Source organism: Prionailurus viverrinus, chromosome D2, assembly GCF_022837055.1.
Source record: "Prionailurus viverrinus isolate Anna chromosome D2, UM_Priviv_1.0, whole genome shotgun sequence".
NCBI lineage: Eukaryota > Metazoa > Chordata > Mammalia > Carnivora > Felidae > Prionailurus > Prionailurus viverrinus.
Genome location: NC_062571.1, coordinates 85,605,052 through 85,626,721, shown reverse-complemented (window position 1 = coordinate 85,626,721; position 21,670 = coordinate 85,605,052). Strand labels below are relative to the sequence as shown.

The following is a 21,670-nucleotide window of genomic DNA, read 5'->3' as shown; positions in this document are numbered from 1 at the left end:
CATATTGTTACAGCGCTAATATACAAAAGCTGACTTTTTCTCATATCAGGTAATAAATATAAATTACAACCAATAAAGTGGAATTTCTTTATTATCCACTTCTGCATGTACTGCAATTAACATAGAAAGCGCACAGATGTGATTTAAGCTCTAAGTGGAAGACTGTAGACTTTCTTTAATCACTTTAGCTGTCAGCTTTAAAAGGCTTTATATACTTTGCCAACCATATGGTGTTAATTTAGCTAATTTAGACATGTAACCATTATACAAGTATGCTTTTTTAAAATGCAAGAAGCATAACATTTTTGTTTCATTTCTGCTTTAATTAAAGTTTCAATAACGGAGTTAAGGTGGGCTTAAAGAAGGAACAATGGAAGTTTCTGATAGATTGATGCGTGCCTTTGTGGTTATAATTAATAAATGCCCAAAAGAAATATTGGTTGAAGGTGGCATCTTGCACCTTTTCCAGAAATAACAGCTTGACAATTAGAGGTAAACAAAAGCGGGAGCTGTGAAAAGTTATTCCCAAGCCTCCTGCCTCCCCTTCTCCTCAGTTCATTGCAAAGACAAACACCGAACACGCTTTCCATATTTTAGCATCAGAATTTCTGTAGGAGCCGGGCTGCTCTCCTAGGGTACCAGATACTGTTCAACTTCGCTCCTTCCGGTAGAAACTTACATCATGAGCGTAGCCGCAGAGCACACGAGCTCCCCGGGTTTACGTTTGCCAGACTGCTGTGGTAGGAGGACTTGTTGTCTCCACTCAGACCGCTTTAGTGTCAGGCTTCAAAAAAAAAAAAAAATTACAAGTTGGGCATAAAAGGACGCAGTGCGTATTGAAACCAGTGTTTACCATTGCTCCACAGCCGGTGCTGTGACAAGAAAAGTTGTGGCAACAGAAACGAAACGCCCTCAGACCCTGTAATCATTGACAGGTAAGGATGACTTCTTCATTTCTCAAAACAAACCCGCAGCAGCAGCCCAGCCCTTTCGCTTGTGCTCGGTTTCTAGCTGCTCCGTTTTTTGGAGTCTGGTGTGGAGCTCATCTTGTGAGTCGCACCATTTGTTGTCCGCGTGCGTTATCATGCACAGGTGGGTTGACTTGGAAACCTGGTGGCTCGCTCTGTGGGGATTCCGTAATTGCTTGCGAGTTGTCAAGGGAAGCAGTATCATCTGCCACTGCTCTCACTGTGAGGAGCACTTTATGCCTAGAGATTTGCTGGCTTTCAACCCAGAGATATGTCATAAAATGCTTTTTGCTAATTTGTTAACAAGTATTTCATTTTTGCCTTGTTTTTATCTCGGATGATAGCTGAAGTTGAGACTTGGGTGGCGTTGACTGTTGTAATTGTTGCCAGTGTTAGAATGAATTTAATCTGCTCTCAATTAGTTGCAAAATGTCTCCTAATTTTTTTCCAATTGTGGCTGTCGCTTTATGTCAAGTAGCAAATATGTAACTAACAAACCAAAGTTGTTATAATTGAAACTAATTACACACGCTGGTTACATTTTCCAACATTAATTTCCATAACTAGATGAGCTGTATGCATTCTTTACCTTGCTGCTTTTCATCTTGTGATTTATCATGTTCCTTGGGCAACGTCGCATCCTTTTAGGATACTAATCATTAGTCCTAATAGTGCTAATGTGCGTTTGGCATTGCTTTGGTCGAAACAACAAAAACATCCCCTTCCACCCTCCTCTTCCAACACTCACCCAAATCGCTGGCTTTCGGTGACCTGGAGGAGAGGAGGAGTCCTTTCTTCCCAACAGTGGGAGGAACAGTAAGAGGCCCAGTGTGTGATTGACTGCAGATTTCGCAATTGGTACCCAAATCGAATAAATGTTAGGCGTGTACATATGACACCAGTTTTGTGAGGCAGAGGGTTAGACGGTTTTGAAGAGGGGTTGAATTTCAGCAGCTTTCATTACAAAGTTATCTTTTGATCGTGAACTTTGCTGTCCAGTGTCTGAAAAATTAAACCCGGAAAACTCTATGAGTTAAGCCTAAAGAAATATGCACCACCAGTGGAGAGCAATGCTAATGTTTAACTAGCTGGGATAGCTGTTTGCTTAGTGGAGAATGTTCGGTATCTGACAGAGAGGACAGCTCTCTTATTAGTAATCAAATAGGGCTGACCAGTTGTGGCCGTCACTCAGGCAATTGAGAACAAGTTCAACACTTTATAGAACTCCAACTCCAAAAATCAATAGAATTATATTTGTCTTTAGTGTGGTGGCTATGGAAATCGTACGGCCTTGGATTGTCGTCTCGTCACCGAATTCATTTTATTTTGTTTTTGACTGGCTAAAAGTGTTTGAGCAGCTCCTGGAATCTTGTCTGAGCGTGAGATGCCTGAAGAGGCGGTGTGTGTTTGCTGGCAATGCAGGATTGTGAGGCGTGCCTCTTTTGGGTTGTCTTCGGTTGGTGAGATGGTGAGATTTTAGAGAGACGACTTCCTTTTAAATGGTGACGTCGTCAGCACAGTAACGGAGGGGTCGTGCCGATTCCACGAACGTTTGGGATACTGTGTGTTCCCTTCAAAATCACGTTGGGTTTGTGTACCATTCAATCATTTATCGACTGTTGATACTGAATACCTTTTAATACTCAGTTTTAATCCACGCGGTGGGAAATATCTTCCCTTGATGTGCAGAAATGTCCCCTTTCATTCTTGTCTGGATGCTCTCTTCTATTTGGTTAATTGAAGTGTGTGCTGAGATTATCGAAACCTTTCTAGTCTAAGAGAAGTGTGTGATCATTTGATATTCCAGAAGCGTGAGAGGAGGGGAAAAATGTAAAAACATTTGGCTAATGGGTTTACCAAGTTTATTTGAATAAGGAGGATTGCAGCCCCATTTACGCCTGGCGTAAATGCTTTGGAGGTCTTAATTATTGATGAAAAATCTGCTTGGCTTCTAAATTCAAAGATATGACAATTTTACAGGAATTTTAATCACCTTCCACGTTAGGGGTTTTGAGGTAAGGATAGTTTCTTAAGTAATGACAGAACTGAGAACAGACAGGGCTGATGGGGGGAGTGGGAGGGAGGGGAGGGTGGGTGATGGGCATTGAGGAGGGCATCTTTTGGGATGAGCACTGGGTGTTGTATGGAAACCAGTTTGACAATAAATTTCATGTATTTAAAAAGAAAGAAGAAGTAATGACAGAATGTACATTTTTAGCATTCTTAAGAGAGCTGTCACTGACAGTGGATAAACATTACTTATTTTGTTGCCTGATGGAGATGCTCGTGAAACCGTTGCCGTATTGGCTCTTTCTCCAGTTTAAGGTCTGTTTCTAGGGGAAAAGCGAAGAATCTCGTGTTCGCTAGGGCAAGTTGTGTTAATCAGAGAAAGAAAAAAAAAAAACACCTGCAGGAGGGGAACATCTTTAGAGAGGCGCAGTCTTTCACAGCTGAGATGAGTTTCAATTCCATAATGATAGTCATTTCGGGGGGGGGGGTGTTGCCGCCTAAAATTAGTCGCTCATGTTGAGTTTCTAGCCTGTGCTCCCTCTGGAGTATTGCAGGATAAAAGATCCCATCAGATTGGTGAGTCAGTCTACAGGTCCCCATCAGCAATGTCATCACTTGGTTAGTTGGCTTAAAAAAGAATTATATACAATGTGCTTCGCCAGCTCCTTGTGGCCTTTGGATACATTTAGCAGGTTCTGACCAGATAAGGCATATTTGTCCTGAGGATATAAACCAATAATTCCAACCTGAATTGAGATCAATGGGCCCACATTTGTTCTAACCCACACCAAGCCTCTTCCGGCACGCTGAGACTGCTTCTCTGTGTTATGAGAACAGAGGAGTAAGCTTCCCGCTCTGGCAGGGAAATCACATTCTATAGACTCTGATGCCTTAAATCAATTAATTACACAACTTAGTTGTCTTTCAGAAGCATTAAATACTCATGAACAGCATGGAAGACGCGCTTCAGAGGAAAGAAGGGGGAAAAGTGAGGATGTTTTGTATTATCAAACCCTTTTAATTTACCATGAAGGTTTCACCTACGTTAACTGTCGTCTTCCTCATAAAACAATGCCAGACAAACCATCTTTTATAGCCCCGAAAATACAATTCCCCTGCAGTTGACGTAAGCTAACGTCACGACTTGTGGGGTAAAGGAAAGGAGAGGCAGAACGCTGGGAAGTAAAAGCACGATCAGTGGACGCTACGGGACAGGGTCCACGGTAGATCGCGGCGACCTGTGGGGAGCCAGACGCAGGGAGGGAAAGGTGTGCGTGTGCATACGCACCCACGTGCACGTGTGTGTGTGTGTGTGTGTGTGCACATGCATATGTAATTTCTTACGGTGTTCCTGAAAAGGATGGGAGTATCATTTTCCTCATGGAATAATGTTTTCTGGGAAAACACAAAAGCAGATGGTTTTCATTAGGAACACCCATTGTCCACATATCCCAACTATGAACAGATAAATCTCTGTCGTTTCACCCGTACATTCCAAGGGCTGTAAATGATTACAGGATGTCGGTGTGGCTGCTAAACCAGAACCACACTTTGGCTCTCGTGCTCCCCCTGTGCCATCCTGGTGAGCGCGCCCGGGCCCTCCTGGAGGTGCCCAGCAAGGCACGCGCCCTTGCCTCCCTTGCGCACTTGCCCCCCCCCCCCCCCCCCCCCCCGGGTGGACCGGCGGCGCCCGGGCCCGCGTGTTGCAGCCCGCGAAGCGGCGGGCGCCGTGACCGTCCACGCGGGCCGGGTCGCACGCCGTGTGCTCGCGCGGTGCCGGGAGCGTGCTCGGCGGGGCGGTTCCAGATGGCACGGTCTCAGGCGTCCTGCTCGCTGGCACCTCCGTGGCAGGCAGCGCCCCCTCCCCGGTAAGTCTGGCATCGGTCTGTAGAGTCGGGGAGACTTCTCATTCCAAGTCTGTCCCTACTTTCCTGTCTGGAAGCCAGACATCTGTTTATCCCATTTTCTTTCATACAGAGTTTGGAATAGCTTTAGTTTGGGGGGGGGGTGGGGAGGGAAGTTTTGTCATATTTAACAGCTGTTACAGAATTTCAACCCTGTGGGCTCTGAAAATACTTTTCGGCTGACCTCAGATTTTTATACATAATCGACGTGGGGTTGTAGAAAAATATTATTTACTTAACCTCTCATTGTCTGTGATTTCACATCGTCCTTACTCTGATGCGCTAACTACCAACAATCTTAACTTGCCCCCCCCACCCCCCCGCCCAGCCTTGCTTTGATTCATTTACACGTTTTAACTTTACACCTTTAAAGTGATTGCAGAACGGTAGCTGAAGACCGATTGGAGATTTTCTTCCTTTCTTTTCTTTCTCTCTCTCTCTCTCTCTCTTTTTTTTTTTTTAGTCAACAGTGTTTCCTTTCACTTCCTGTCACAAAGGTCAAAGAGAGCCGACCTTTGCTGGCGGTCCCCCTCGCTGAATTATTCATGGCATTGACTTTTTGTCAGCACACACAGTTGTGCTCTGGGACATTTTATTCATTTACCTCATTTAAAGCGCCTTTCTGCACCTGTTCAAGTATTAATATCATGTAATTTGGGCCTAATGCCGATTTTGCTGAACACTCATTATATTTTTTATTAGCTATATTTCCAAACGATTATGTATGATTATTACCAAGCCTTACAAACAGCACCGGGCTATTCCCCAGCCCTTTACATCTTCTTGTCAGGTTGTTTTCAGAAGCGGGGAGGATAAACATTTGACCAGACCCACTGTTTTTATTCCTACTCCATCTCCAAGCCGAGAACTTAAAGCTTCCTCCCTCATGGCTTTGCACGAGCGTGATTAAATCCAACTCTGAGGGAGCTGTACAAATGCCAGCATTTATAAGGTCAACGCTTTTGTTAAAAATGCTATGTAAATGAGGATCTGCAAAAAGGGACATTAAATAAAATTAAATTCATTGTCTTCTTTAATGTCATTTACATTTTGGCTAAGCCCCGGCCTGTCAAGGAGGATTTTAAAAATAATTTTAATTACACATCATTCAGGGATCTAGGGTGTTCTATTCAGTAGCATTTGGATGCCCTGCAACACGGAGACTGTTTATTAACTGCCTAAACGACATCACGTCACTTCATCTGCATAACGCGATGAAAACAGTGCAGTTTGGTGTGAGCCTTCCCTTCTCGGTTTTCCTGAAGATGGGACTATAATTATCCGCGAACAGGCCTTGGGATCCCGGAGCCCTCCTCTTGCTCTCGGCCGTGGGTTTGAGGCGCGGAGCGTTTCAGGGTCTGTTTGAATACGCTGGGACTTCAGCGGAGGGAAGACATTGGCCAGGAATTTGGCAACAGGAACACACGGTTGGGATGAATGGATGTGGCTACAAAGAATCTGATTTTGCCTGGCACCGGCCCCATCTGGCTTTGTCACACTCAGGTGTGAATGGCTGTTTTATTCCCTGGCACGCCGGTGGGGAGAGGCAAAAAGTTCATTCATCCCTTAAACATTTTTCCATAAACTTCTGAAAATAAACAGGAGAGGAAGCACTACATTACTGTCTCACAATGACATGCTTTCACTTACACAGGGAGACACCAGAAACAGGTCCGACTTTGTTCTCCCCGCCCCCCCCCCCCCCCCCCACCCCCGGCAGCCCCAGGATCGGAGGAGAGTCTACATCATACACGCTAAGTCCGTGTGCTGACTGTCCCCACACGCCACGGTGGTTCGGGGCCACCACCAGGCCCAGCGCCCGCCTCTCTGGTCTAGGCCGAGGAGGCCCGCGGAGATTTATGGCTGTGCCTGGCCTGGGTAAGGACTCCATGGCCGAGCCAGGCAGAGGCTGGGTTTTAAAACCAGCCACACACTCGTCATGATTTCCGCAACACTCTCAAACAACTCGGATTCTTGACCGCTTGTGCAAGGGAGAAGAAGCCTCTTTGCTGCCTCTGCCTCTGCTGCTGCTGTAAGCAGGAGCCCGGGGCAGCACACAGGCATGAAAATGCAGGGGGCGGAGGGGAGGGGCTGGAAGCCGGGCCTGTCAGAAGCTATACTCCAGGAGGTATGTTGACGCAAGCCATTCCGTGCCTCTGCGGCAGCCTTATCAGGTGAAAAGCAAAGATATTGCCAGTGCCTGTAATTGTGTTAGGATGGCTTGGATGAATTGGATTACCTTATGGAAAGCCGTCCAAACTCGGGGTTCTGTTACGCATGCTTACAGGAAGCAAATAATTACTCTCTGTGCACCAGCAGATAATTGGGGCTGGCCACAGGCCTTCTCCTGCCGCCGAAGCGGGAGGAGCTGGCCTCGTCAGAGCGTTTAGGAGACAAACCGGGAGGGTGGTGGTCCCTGTGCATGTGGGCGGCTCACGCTGATGCTGTGATTTCGGTTACTTTTCAAAGACGGTGAATAATTTATCAGAATTCAAACTACCAGCGGCAACGGGCGGCACGTTGGAGGAGATAAAAATTGCACGCTCTAATGATGGAAATTGTCGTTGCAGACAGGAAGTGATTGACAAGTAGGGATGCAGGAAGTGAAAACTCAAGGAGCTTAGCCGGGGCTTGGGCACAGCTTCTGGAGCTTGTGCTCGGAGAAAATGAAAACCATGCCCTCCCGTCAGCCCGCCAGAACACAAGCGCCTCTTGTTTGTTCATCTACCTAGCGAATCTCCCCAAAACGTTTGTGGTCAAAAGTATACATAATGAGACATTATGCTGGTATTATTAATGCTTTAAAATAAAAAAATATGGCTATAATTTAGAAAAATGAGCAGAGGAATTTTATGTGTTAAGGGTTTTTTTTTGGGGGGGATTGTATTTTATAAGCTTCTCGGTCTTTGGGGGTAACTAGGGTTCATTAAATTGTAGAAAGCTTGAAGAGGCTGTTTTCAAAACTATTTATTCAGCAAACAGTCTGTCCTATCTATCAACATAATAAATGCTATACATTTGCGCCCAGTTCGATGAAGGGCACCGTGGGGGCTGGGGCAGGGAAACTGTAACGGGTTGTTTTTGAATCACTGGTTTCCCTTTCCCTTTAAAAACAAAACAAATGAGAACTCTCCCTCTAATTCCTTGGCTGGAAGTTGCTCAGCTAGAAAACACTCCAAATGCACGCGGGGCCGTGGAGCCAGCGGTGGACCGAGTGCCGCGTGTGAGCGTGCACAGGGGCAGCCCTGCTTCCCCCAGTAATTCACTAGGAAATGAGTTTAACATGTGCGGAAAGGAAGGGCTCGGAGTTTGCGTCGTTGGAGGACCCAGAGCCCAGGCCCCGCGGACGGACGGAGTAGGCTCCAGCTTGCCTCTGCTGGGTGTGGAGGGGAGCTGCTCGCACATCTGGGGAGGAGGCCGCGGTTAGCCCTGACGGGCAGCTCCAGCGGCCCCTGCCTCCGCCTCCCCTTCCTCCCCCACCTCTCCCTGCCTCCTCCCTCCTCCCTCCTCCCTCCTCCCTCCTCCCTCCTCCCTCCTCCCTCCTCCCTCCTCGCCTGTATTTTCCCTTTTCCCTCTCCCTCAGCAGAAGGCAGCGGGGGGCAGGGTGCCGTGTTAAAACAAGACAAAACTTGGGCAGTGTTTAAGGCCCTGAAAACATTTGCCCTCCTGATGATGAAGTTCCAAAGGGGGAAAGACCCGCCTTGGTCTGAGCCCCCATCTCCCCGTCCGAGTAAAGGCTTCAGCAGTGGCTTCCTGCACATCCTCACACCCCGATGTAAGTTTTCACTGAGACGGAGACTTTTCGCAGGAATGGCCGGTCTGGATGTGGTGGTGTCACTGGAAAACGGGTCTGCAGGCCGCCCCTGGCATGGGGCCATCCGAGGGTGACCTATGTGTAGCATAGGAGTGTGGGATTCGATTGTAGGCACAGGTGGGCGGCACGCCTTCCCGAGGCACGTGTGGGGGCGGGCAGGTAGGTCACCCTGACTCTAGGTGGGGGACGGGGCCTGCACAGAAGGCACAGCAGGGAAGGGTACCCCTTCATCTCAACCAACACCCGACAAGACCAACTAGGCATTGGGGAGGGGTCGGGGATGGTCCTGTCCAGTCCTGTTGAGGAAGGGGGGGGGCCCTCCCTGAGAAGGCCCTGGGTTTTCTAAGACCGTCAGTATCCGGGGATGTGGTGTGCAGGTACCCAAATCCCGTCCTGACCAGTTTATGCAGATGACCTTTCCAAGTTGTTGCCGCTCAGGTCACGGGACCATCCAGCTGCGTGGAATGACATCCTGTGGCCAAACAAGAAAGACCAGGAGGCACAAAGCGGGGTGAGGACGGGGTGGTCACGGAGCAGGGCCACGGAGTCCACACCTGCGGCCAGCGACAAACCACCCCTACGTGGCATTTCCTTCCTCCGCATTTGATATAGATTCCAAGGTGGTCTGAGAGTGCTTTTTAGAAAAATTGATACTTTTTTTTTTTTTTTTTTTAAAGTGAGCTCTAGGCCCAGGGCTGGTGGTGGGGCTCGAACTCATGATCCCGAGATCAAGAGTCCCATGTTCCCCTGACGGAGTCAGCTGGGTGCCCCCAGACTTCATTTTTTTAGAGCAGTTTTGGGTTTACAGAAACACGAGAACCCGGGCAGAAAGTACGAAGTCCCCGTATTCCCGTCTGGTAACGTCTTGCCTTAGTGAGGCACGTTGTTACAATTGATGAGCCAGCACTGATACGTTGTAAGGAAACCGAAGTCTGCTGTTTAGTTAGGGTTCACTCTGGATGCTGTGCGTCCCAAAGGTCTTCTCCTACAACAGTGTCATGCAGGGTGGTTTCGCTGTCCTAACCATCATCTGTGCCCTGCCTTTTCGCCTCCTCACCCCCGGCCCCGGGCAGACGTTCATCTTCATGCTGGGCCTGTACTTGTGCCCACTCTAGAATGTCAGTCATGGGGTTGGAATCACACAGTGTGGCCTTTTCAGATTGGCTTCTTTCGCTTAAAATCTATTCTAAGAGCCTTCCGTGTATTTTTACAGCTTTATAACCACTAATAATACCTTTTGAATTTCTGTTTTTCTGTTTTTTCTTCATGAAAGGTTTCTGGGCCGCGTTTTCCCTTCCGTTGACTGTGTTTTTGTAGTGAACTCCCTTACTCGTGAGCTTATCGTAGCAGTTAGTGCTTTGGTGTTTGGATGTTGTCTGTGGGTGTTTCAGAAGTTTACGTGATCCACCCCCATTTTTGTTTTTAAAACAGCTGGCTCCTTTGCAAAGAAATGAAAACTTTTTACCGAGACTTTATTTAAGTGGTGTCACTCCATTCTGCTTATTATTCGGGTCCCCACCCCCCACCCCCAGAAATACTTCTTTGGAATATTTAAATAGCACAGGCCATAAAAGGAGAACGATTAAATTATCGGAAGGCAGAATACTACACTGTGGCCTGAAAATGGAATGAATTCAGCATTCAGCGGAGTTGTTGGCTTTTTTGGTTTAATAAATTAAACTACAAATTTTCCTAATTGCCAAACAAAATGTTAGGCCAGCTTTAGCCATTGCTGACAGTGAAACACAACATAAAACCTGCTGAGAGTTATATGTGGTATTTAATATGAGACAGAGCAACGAAAGGGTTTTATGGCTAAGTATGAATTCACACCCAGAGCATTTGGTTCACATTAGGAGAGGTTTGTAAATCAGATCAGTGTGCCGGGATGGGGTGGTCCCCAGCAACCTCTCTCCTGTCTCCTTCCTGATATTTGGTTATTGGAATTGCTACCAAAGGGATCTCGCCCGTCCATTTCCATTTTCTCAATGAAGCGATTTGTCCTCTGACATCAGGAAGATTGGGTCAGGAAATAAGTGGGGGATTGGATTAGACGTGATGCTCATCCCTACCGTCCGAGGTCACCGGCCTGAGCCGGCCACCGGGCAGCAGCCATCAGTTACCGAGACGTGGGCTGCCCATCGGTCCTTGGCCGGCGGGGACCCCAGGGAAGGTGAGAAGGATCTGGGAAAACTGCTTTCAGGGGAAAAAATGGCAATAACTATCATTTATTAAATTTGACAAGCAGGTTCTAAATATAACAGCCCTTTTCCCAAAGATCATTACTTTGAACAAATAAATGAGTTATGCAAGTTAATAAACGGCTAGGTTCCCCGTCCAGAGGCGTGCCTTTGTGCAGCTCAAAGATACATCCTGCTCTCTCCCGCTGCCCTAACGAACGGCGGATGCTCTCCCGTTTCTGCTGGCCACCGAAGCTTTTGTGTTGGACGCGCTGCTCGTGTGCATATAGCGTGCCCACGACAGTCTCAGAAAACGCTTGGCAGTAAAAATAAACTTGCCTTGGTTGAGAACGATATGACACGTGGATGTGCCTTATCGTTTCGAAAGGGCTTTCGTACACGATTGTGAATTAAGCAAGGTCTAGGAGTACATTTAACTTTAAGGAAGGACATGATTTGTCTGCTCCCATTCTGGGAGCGTATGGTCAGAGGCGTACGTGCTGGGCTGGGGCATTTGTCACGACAAGTGACTTCTTACGTTCCCTGAGACCCCATTATAATTATTCCCAGCAATTAGAGCATCCAGAACCCCATTCCAGCCCCAAACACATTTGTTCCCATTTATTAGCCTGTGAGCAGTAACTAATTTACATTGTTTCAGAGTTGTGTGTTATGGTAATTTATTGCGTGTGCTGGGGGTCACACAGAGTTGACCAGTCGGCAGGGCAGACCCTCGCCAGGCAGGGTCCAGCAACGCACAGGCAGCGAAGCCAGGGGCATGTGATTTGGAACCTGCTACGGTCTTTTTAATCATGTTTTGATTTATTCTCTGTTACGTTACTTGCTTTACTCTTGTTCCCTTTCTGTTTTTTAACAAATCAGAGCTGGGAACAGGATTTTTTCTTTTCTTTTTTTTTTTTTTTTTTGAAGGAAATGGAAGCGATATCTCCTAACGAGTGGAAACTTTTACTAATGCCCTGAATAAAATATTTGTCAGCGGCCTCCACTAAACGCAAAAGCAGTCCGCAGAGGAAACAATGCCTTAACTGTTCCCTTCTCAGAGCGGACTTCGTTATCAAGTTGAGGAAAAAGGCTTGTTTAGGCAAAAATAATGATCATAAATAGAGCTGTATAGTGGGGCTCGGAGGAAGCAGTGACAGGGTCTGCCATCAAGAGCAGCAATTCCAAGGAAATATGAGTGTTCTGATCCAGGGAAGCAGTAATTATCTTTTTGTGAGGAATGTACAATGGTGTCGGATGATGAATTGATCGCAGATTGGAAGCGTGGTCTAACTGTCATGTACAGAGATAAGAGGGAGCCCCGGGATTGCTCATCGCTTCTGCTAGTTCACAGCCAGCCAGTTTATTAGCACAAATCCCAAATGTTTAGTAAACTCATTAGGTTCCATCTAATGCTAATTTATCATCATAGATGGAACCCTAGCAGTGGAGGCCGGAGGACTGTGCCGAATCCACATGATTTACAGAGCTCTCTGATCAATCACGTTCTTTGCACTGGTCATTTTTCTTCAAATGCTTTAAACGGGCCTGAGTGATCCATACGATTAGGTCATGGCAATCGGTTAGGGTTCTCCGGAGTTATCTTTCCTGTGATGGTTATCTGAAAGGTTAAGAAATCCTATACGGTCTGACGTGGGGAGAGCTTTGGTTTTGGATGGCTTCACCATCTCCCCCCACCTTCCTCCTCGTCTCTCCCCCCCCCCACCCCGCTCCCCACCCCTCCCCCCCCCCACCCCGCTCCCCACCCCTCCCCTCCCCTCCCCACTCTCCCTTTTCCTTTTATAATCCAGCCACAGAGTCGAACTCAAAGAATTTCCTTGCAAAATCAGTTTACCAAGAAATGCATCACGGTGCATAAATGTCAAGTACAGTTTATTCTAAAGTTCAGACAGTGTTTTTCTTTTAAAAAATCAAGCTTTAAATGCCCAGTTCTCCTGACATTTTTGTACATATTCTATAGTGTTTTCGAAGAGGGTAATAACCTTTGCTTGATCCTAGGCAACAGCTGCAAAGATAATGAAATTCTTATGATATTTCACCAGGTAAAATGTGAATTGCAGAAGAAAAGCTATTGAATTTTTATGGATCTTAATCGCATAAAATGAGATTCATGGGGCATACGTATAACTATACTCGGTGGACCAGCGGGCTGCAGTTGCGGGAAAGCCTCGCCGTGCGGTGTGAGGGGCGCTCTGGCTTGCACGAGAACGTTCCCCAAACGCTGCCTTCGGCTCTCCCTAAGAGTGATAATGAAATATGACAGAAATTTCCTTGTGCTGGATCAGTTGCAAGAGAGGTCCTGCACGGCCTATATTAATTCATCTGACTTATGTTCCAGGTCTTGATTTACCTTATGATTAAAAACTTGTGTGGGTTTGCTCTCCAATTGAAATCAGATCTCCCTGATATCACTGCAGCCTAGCGATATTGATCCCTATTTAACATCAAGGCTCAGAATTGATTGGCATTGATTAACAATAAAAACGCTCTCCTCCGTGTCCAGCCAGCGAGCCGATATTCTGAAAGACATACGCTGTGGTGTTCTCCGCATTGACCAATCTGAAAAGAGAAATGGCCCCACCCGCAAATAAACAATATATTTTAATGTTATTGTAACTGGATGCTGGGCCGGCAGTGCAAATTGATTTCGTTCTTGTTGTATGAGATAAATATCTTTAATAAAATCCTCATTTTATTTAGGATTTTACAGGAATAACTTGATTACTAGAGTAGTGATATTTTCTTCTTTTCCCACGGTGTAAAAAATGGATTAAAACATAAAGGTTATAATAACATAACACTGGAGGTGAAATGTTAATCAACTCAGAAATCACGCACAGGGCGGGAAAGTCTGGGGAGATGTGTCACCCGGTGGGGGGAGACGCGCTGCTCCTCGCGTGTGCTGGTTTTACTGAGCATTTTACAGTGTCGGCTGGGCCTGTTAGCCCGCGACTGTCATGTGCTGAGGGCCAGCTTCCCTCCGTAATGTTGAGCGAGCATATGGTTCCAAAGAGCGCGGCACGGAAAAACCACTCAACAGGATCGAACCCAAAAGCCTTAAAGAGACTGTCTGTTTGTTTCTGTTTTGTTTTTACTGGCTAGCGTAGATGCAGCCTGTCAAAAGCATTTCTAACCATTCCCTTCGCTACTGGTAGAGGGAGGAGAAAACGTACGAAGGAACACAAATCAGAGAAGTCCTGGGCACCGAAAGTTCTGACGTGCAGGCCGGGGCCGGGGGAGTGGGGGGGGGGGGGCTTGTCTTGTCCCTGAGCCCGACTGGTAACTCTGGCGACCAGTGGGTGCTCATCCTTACCGTCTAAGTGCACCGGAGGCCAGGTCCAGCTGAAAGAAATTATCCAATCTCTAACATCCAGAAGTTTACAGTTATATAATGATGGAGAAAACCACAAAGCCCAAGGGATGTCAAATTTTAGAGATACTTTTAAAATGAAATTATCCAACCAAGCCTATAAGACAACCTTCTTGTACTTAAGACAAAAACGACAATCTGGAATTAATTTTTTTTTGGTGATAGGGCAAATCCAATTTGCTTCTTTAGCTGTTGATGAAGGAATCCGTTCTACAGGGCTGTCCCCTGTAAGTATGTGCTGTTTACTTGTCTGTGGAGAGCCGCTAGAATCCCCTCCAGCTGGGAACGCGGGTCAGGCATGGCTGTGATGGAGAGAGCCTCCTGGCAGCATGCAGACGCCTGGGCTGGCCTTGTTTGTGCGGAAGAAATAGTTGGCTTTCTGAGCAGCTAGGGGAGGGTCGCACAGTCACCTCCCGTCATGCAGGCAGCTCGGTTGAGCATGGGAGACAGGGTTTGTCTTACGTGCAGCCTTTCCTGCGGAATCTGGAGGAGAACGTCCATTAGAAAGCAGCAAATTAGTCAGTGCCTTAAATCCGAAGGTACCTTACACCGAGGTCCCCTGAATTAACGTCCAAGTGTGGTCTGGAACACCGAGGTAACTGGTTTCATGATGAACACCTGTTACCTGAACATTCTGCGCAAAAAACAATCCTCCCCACCCCCCCACGGCCCCATTTACATTTATTTGTACAGGAGGAGTGTCTCTTTTGGTCTTTTAAAGTCCGTCATGAATATTTAACACGGTGTTTCATCGACGTTGTTTAAAACTAAGGTCTTACCAAAGATGGGTTCCGGTGCAGTCGCGAGGCTTGCAAACAGACAAGTGTTGCTGAGAAGGAATACCTGTTATTTTCACAGTCTTTACAAAGCAGAGATATTGTCTCTGGACGAGGCCGGCCTCCCCCCAGCCCCACCCCACCCTGTGTCACTCCGTTTCCCCAGATGCCCCCAGGGCCTGAATCACCTGCTTCGCAGGTTGATTTTACCTATTGGTTCCGGAGCTCGTGGGCGCCCTGCTGCTGTCCAGCAGTCTGCGAGGTGTCCTTGCAGGCATACAACAGCCTGGAGCTCTGGAAAGGGACACGGTAGCAACTTCGGTGTGCTTTGTTTTGTGTGGAATTTACCTGAAGTGTTTCCCCACCAGCATCAGTGACAGACGCGTGTCCCGTTTTTGCGATTTTGGAGGGGTGATATTTGTCGGTGCATCTTGTAGGGCCATCTTGGGGCGGAGACCCAGAGGACCGAAGGAGAGTCCTGACCACCCGAGGTGGTGAGGTCCCTGGTGGGAGGGTTGGGGGTGGAGCGGGGGGGGGGAGGGGCGCTGTTCTAAAATTGTTCCACGTCCACAAGGATGTATATATCAGCCAAGAGACAACCACTTTTTTTTTTTCTCCCTAAAAGCTGTAAACGCAAAGCAACCAGGCTGTAAGGAGCTGTGGTTGGTAGTCAGAGGGGGCAGGCCTGTCTGCCCCAAATGTGGGGCCAGGCTCCCCTGGTGATAAGAGACATTTCTCTCGTGGCTGGAGGGACTGGAATGCGAGAGCTGGGGCACGGCCTGTGCATTAGTGGCCTCCGTCCCTGTGCAGTGGCCAGGTCCCCTGCATCTGCCCCCGGACGCTTCTTCTGCCCGCCCCTTGTAACTCGATGGGGACTTTCTGTGCGCCCGGCCACGGGATGATCCAGCCAGTGTCCCGCTCCCAGCCTGTGGGCAGGCCCCCTAATTGGTGCCTCCAGCCGGTCTCACCCTTGTCCCCTGACCCCAGGTCCCATTGCCCCAAGGACTGCTGTGTCCGCTGGGCCCCTCCCCCCGGCATGGCCCTTCCAGAGTGGAGTGCAGCTCATCCAGTGCTTGTGGCTCCCCTCCCCCCACGCACGGTGACAGCCACTGGAATCGCATGGCTCTTTGGGCGTGGGGGTCCCTCCCCACGTCTTCTTTCTGAAACCCTGGTGTCCTTTAGGACCGGTTCAGACTCTGGGTCCCCAGAGCCCCCTGGCTGTGGACCCAGGCCACCTCTCCCACAGCTCTGTCGCCTCTGGCCTGCGAGGCGGTGCTGTTCCTGGGTGCTGACATTCTAGGAGCAGGGGTGCAGCCCGAGGCCCCCGCGGGCCTCAAGACAGGCGGCTGGGCTCCTCCTGTGGCGCTCAGCGGCATGTGTGTGACGACTGAGGCAGAACAGAAGTGTGCACTGTCCCTACCACATGTTGCGAGGCTCCCCTGCCTCTGGGTTCTGAGCTGAGGGCCAGAGCCCCAGCCTGGCTTGTCCCGACGTCCTCTGCTGCCCTGTAAGCTGAGACTCTTGCTAAGTCTCCCTAAGCCGCCACAAGGTCCTTTCATCCCTCCAACTTCACGCCTGCCAGCAGCCCGAGCTGCGTGGTTCCTGATATCCTCTCGACCTACCTATCGAGGTAGGACGTTTTACTTTCCTGATTTAAAACACGCACACGCTTTCCTGCTCTGTTACCCAGTTTCCAAGAGATTCCGGGAAGCAGCCAGGCTCTGTGCCTGCTGTGTGGATGGGGTCTGTTCCTCCCTGGGCGGCCCTACACCAGGGCCCCAGCCTGCTGCTCCCGGAGGCCTGTCTCGGGTGCCCCGGCCCAGAGGAACGAGGGATGGGTGTCAGAGAGAGGCCTGGTGAGAGGTCTCTGGGGAGGAGGCCCCGAGACCCTCCTGGGTGCTGCCTGTCCCGCTCCCTTGCCCGTCCCGCCCCTTAGCGAGTGAGAGGAGGCAGCAGTCCCACCGTGACGGTTCTGACACCACCACTGAATAAGCAACAGCAGCTCCCGTTTTCTATGTGCCACGAAGTGATGTGACTCCAGCAGCCCAGGTCCGGTTATAAGACGGCAGGTCCTCAGGTTTGGGGACATGAAGAAGCTTATCTGAGGTCACTCAGCTGGGAAGGGACCCAGCGGGGATTTGAACCCAGGCCGTTGGGGCTTTGCTCCTTGACCCTTTCATGCTGGGCATGTGGGACCCTGCCCTTCATGGCCCCCGGGGGCCTGTGGTGCTCACGTGCCAGCAGCCTGGGGGGACTCTGCATTTGAACTTCTGGTATGATCCGGGTGAGTCTCCCTCTGTCCCCTTGAAAGTTGAGGGGTTTTGTGCTGACCTCTCGCAGGGCGGGGTCTGAGAAAGACAAACAGGGGGTGAGGGCTGCGCGTGGCGTGCAGGTGTGCTCATGTGTGCACAGAACGGCCCGTGTCTGTGTTGGGGGAGCATGCTGTGATAAGTAGTGTGGACAAAGTCATGTGTGCACACGTGTGCTGATTTGGGTCTGGAGAATACAGCCGAGCACGGGTGCTGCTGTTACGTGTGGAGGCAGTGGGTGTTCTGGGCTCCGTACTCGTCCCTGGGACTCGGAGCATCCCTGTCAGAGGGAGGGGCGTGGCAGTCATCTCCCCAGAAGGAGATGCAGGCTGGAGGGACACGGGGGACCCTCCCCATCCAGGACCACAGGCACCCACGGGCCTGGCGTGATTGCTCATAGTTGTCTGAATGCCGTATTTAGAAGGCTCACTCATAAGTGCAGTTACAAAGTGGGTACCGTTTCCTTGGCGTATAAAGAATTCAGACGTAGTCTAGCGTCAGCCTGTGCGCGGCACGAGTTTGCCATTGACACACTAGGATTTCTAGTTCCGTGTGGAATTCTAATTCCATTTATCAATCAGAAGTGCGAAAGGGATTCAATCTGATTAAGCTCTATGACTGGAGAAATCCAGAGGTGCCAAATTATAATACCACGGATGTCTTTAGTAGAAAATGCAAATGCTGCCTGAGAGTTGGCCGGCTCTGACCTGGATGCCCCTTGAAGCATCTCCTCACTGAGTTTGGTAAAACAAACAAGGACGAAACAGCGCAACTACAAAAAACACGTCTGTGAATGAAACCTGCACAGTCAGAACCCTAACGCACAGGGAGGTTCACGCACGTCGCCGGTGGCCATGGTGGAGACCGTGAACGTCATCACTGGTTATTTTTACTTGTGATGAAGACTTGTTTATGTAGATTTAAATCATCATACCGTTTTCAGGTTTTGACCGGTTCTCAGCCCCTTGTGAAGTGACAGGAAGGCCACGGAACCGGGGGAGGGGTGAGTGGCCGGCCGGGACGGTGGCGGGAGACAATGAGGCTGCCAATCAGATACTTCCTTACCCAAGAAGCCAGCTTTAACTTCGCTTTGTCTCTTCTCCTCTGCTTGCAGAGAGCGGCAAGTCTTAGAAAACTCTCTGCACCGTTACCCTCCACGAGTCCTGCCTTCTGGTTGGGTGGGATGATCTGTTTCAGAGATGTAGTGACCTTGAGTGTCCAAAGTTATTTTGTGCAGGGGAGTGGCTGTGGTATTCCACACGAAGAAGAGAGACACAAAAGAAGCCTTGTTTGTTTGGGACAGGTCAGGGGTTCAAGGAGGCTTTGAAAGGCTCAAGTTGGGATAATTGAGTTATCAGATGTCAACTGTCCGCTTCCGTGAGCCCACGTCTTTATCCTCTGTCAGTCTGATGGGATCCAGAAGGCTGGCCAGTGGGTGCGCCCTGGTTCCACCCCCAAAGCCCTGCTGCTGCCCCAGGTTGGTTTTAGGAGCCACGAAGGCACTGGATAGCATCTCGCCTTCTCCCTGACTCAGTGGTCTTGAGGTGCTCCATGAGGGGAGCACTCAGGTCCTCAGGTGACACCTGCTGAAGACGGCCCCTTGTCGGCCGCCAGGTGGCCTCACTCATACCTGCGCGTGCTGGCCTCCCAAAAGTCTGCTCATTTCCATCTCCCCGCCCCCGGCTTAAAATAAAATAAAACAAAACAAAATAAAACAAAATAAAACAAAATAAAAACACTGGTTTTCATTCTAGAGCTGAATGCATGGTGTTTGCTGGAGGGCTTCACTGGGAAAGCTGCGTGTGGGACCCCAGAGCGCCCTCTCGGAGTGGCCTTGGACAGAAAACGTGCCCAAGTGGAAGAAAGGTTCTTGCTGGTTTTCCTGAAGGATGTTTGGGTTTGGGCCTCTTTACAGCGTCTGTGATTTGGGGGCACCACTGTGTATGTGACGCGAAGGAAAACGAGCGTGTGCTACTTTTAAGTAGTTTGACTCCAGTGTTTTGTGAAAACAGGTCCCTGTGCCTGCTTTAGAGAAAATAACAGTATTTAGGGAAAGGGCGATTTTATTATTATCATGCTTTTCACCTTTCAGAGAGGTGAAATGGTAAAATGTGCTGGAATGAAGTGGTTCCCCTGGAAATCCCTCAGGAATTGTCACGTGTGGTGGGCTGGTGAACCTGGCCTTGGAGAGGACTCCGGGCTTCCTCGGAGTGGCTTCTGGTGGCTGGCCTGGAGGTGGGTAGTGGTGGGACGGGGGAGGTTGTCTGCTAGACCCCAGCTGTGACCCAGACCCTGTGCAGGGACAGACCAGGCCCAGGGCCGCCCAGGAGGCGACGGATGGCTGGTCTTTCTCTTCCCCAGAATCCCCGTTGTGCTCCCGCAGGCGCGTGGGGAGCCCCTCAGTGCACCTGTGCCTGTGGGAGTAAGTGCATGTGGACCGACGGGAGGACCCTCTCCGCCTCCAGCAGGTGGCAGGGACCCCGGTTTGCAACAGGGCTGATGTGTCCAAAAGCTGGGAAGTGGGGCATGAGTCCTGCTCATTTTTCTTATCATCGTCCATTAGCCTTTTCTGCTTCTGGTCTACTGGGGCCTCCCCAGGGGGGAGGAAGCTTGTCTGCCACCTTGGGGTGCCCAACCCCCGCCCCCATCCTTCTGCACGCACTGGGGGAGCTGCTGCCCCACCCTGCTGCTCAGACTGGGGGCTCTCTGCAGCCTGGGGACTCGAGGCCCCGTCCTGTCCCGGGCACCAGCTCCCTGCTGCTTGGGGGCCTCTCTCCAGTCGTGGGGTCTCAAGTGCAGGTTCGGGTTCTCGTGGGCTCTGAGGCAGGGGTGTGTTTGAGCGCACGCGTGTACTGCCGTCTCCAGGTCCGAGGGACTCCATCTGCTCCCTGGCGCAGTTTGCCGACCCTCGGTCTCCTGTCCCCAGCCCACGGCATGGATCCACTTCTCGTGTGCTCTGCACGGAACGCCTGTGCCTTAGAGCTGCTCCTAAATGTAGCCGCCTGGAGCCCAGCACTGGAAGGTCCAAGGGCGCAACTTTGTGTAAACTTAGGGTTTCTAAGTTTAGAAACCCTTCGTCCAAGGGCGAAACGGGCGCCCTGTGGTCTTGTCTGTTCTTGTGGGGCATCCACTCCCACCCTGACCTCCTTGCAAGCCAGCCTCCCTGCCCACCGTGCCCTCTGCCTCCTGGCCTGGCCCCCGGCTGCCCCTTCTCCTCCTGCTCAGCACTGTGAGCTGTGGATGTTGTCACCAGAGAGAGGCCACCTCCAGGCCCTCCTCCCTGCCCCTTGGGACAGATGTGAGGTGTGCGTGGCGGGTGGGGTGGGTGGGCAGAGCCCACGTGGCAGGAGCTGGTGGCCTAGGATGAGCCCGGGCCTCCTCACCTCTAGGGACCTTCCTGGGCTGCTGTGTGGCTTCAGTGAAGAGAAAGGACTTTATGGACAGTCAGGGGGTGCGATAGTCTGCGACGTGTTTTTCATTCCATAATGGAGTTCTGTAATTTTATGACTCTAGTAATTGCCGCTGGAGACGGTGCTGCACGGTCCCTGTGACTCTGCCGGCCACATGGGGGGTGGGACTCCCAGAAGCCCCGCCCCTGAGGCTGAGTGTCGGGGACGGGCCCCTGGCACACCTGGGCTTCTGTGGGGGCCCCGTCTGCCTGGGCCTGGTCTTGGCCTCCTTTGGCATGTGGCCTCTCCCATCATCCGCCCGTGTTACGAGCTTCCAAGCTACCCCAGGCCTCTCGCTGCGGCTCACATGGTGCAGCAGGGGCTGGGCCGTGGGCTGGACGCACCTTTGTCTCAGTGCCCTGAGGCAGCGACCTCCGTGCGTGGACTGGGGCTCTGGACTTGTCTGCACCACAGCTGGGTCGGTGTTAGGGACGGTGGCCGTGAACTGTCAGGCACCGGGGGCCTGGTTAGGAGGTATTGCCAGCCTGCTGCAGGTCTGTCTTGTGGGGGGGGGGGGTGGAGCACGTGTCTAATGCTTCCCCTTGAGCTCCTGGCCTCGTGCTTAGTTGTGAGGCCCGTTCTTGGGTCCAGAGCACCACGGGCATGGGCACCTCTGGTGCCATCAAGGAGATCCATGTTGGCTGGAGTTCACGGGAGAGGCAGAGTACTCACCTGTGTCTGAGATGATGGCGCTGCGTCCCCCCCCCCCCCATTCCAGGCAGAGAGGGACCTGCCATCCCTACCTGACAGCTGAGAACATCTCAGGTGGCCCATCGCAGGGCGGACTCAGGAACCTTGCTGCACTTGGGTGCTGGCCGTCAGCAGTGCACGAAACCCTCCAGAATCTCCCCTGTGAGAAGGCAGCCCAG

General features: G+C 50.4%; 1 protein-coding gene across 11 annotated transcripts in view; it reads left to right on the top strand.

Annotated features, from left to right (window-relative positions):
- The window catches only part of EBF3 (EBF transcription factor 3), a 127,758-nt gene that overhangs the window by 14,635 nt on the left and 91,453 nt on the right, over window positions 1-21,670 (top strand). For all 11 annotated transcript variants that reach the window (XM_047824998.1, XM_047825006.1, XM_047825004.1 and 8 more), the window contains one exon: window positions 867-935. In XM_047824998.1, coding sequence (XP_047680954.1) covers window positions 867-935 — 69 coding nt within the window. The remainder of the gene's footprint in view (window positions 1-866; window positions 936-21,670) is intronic.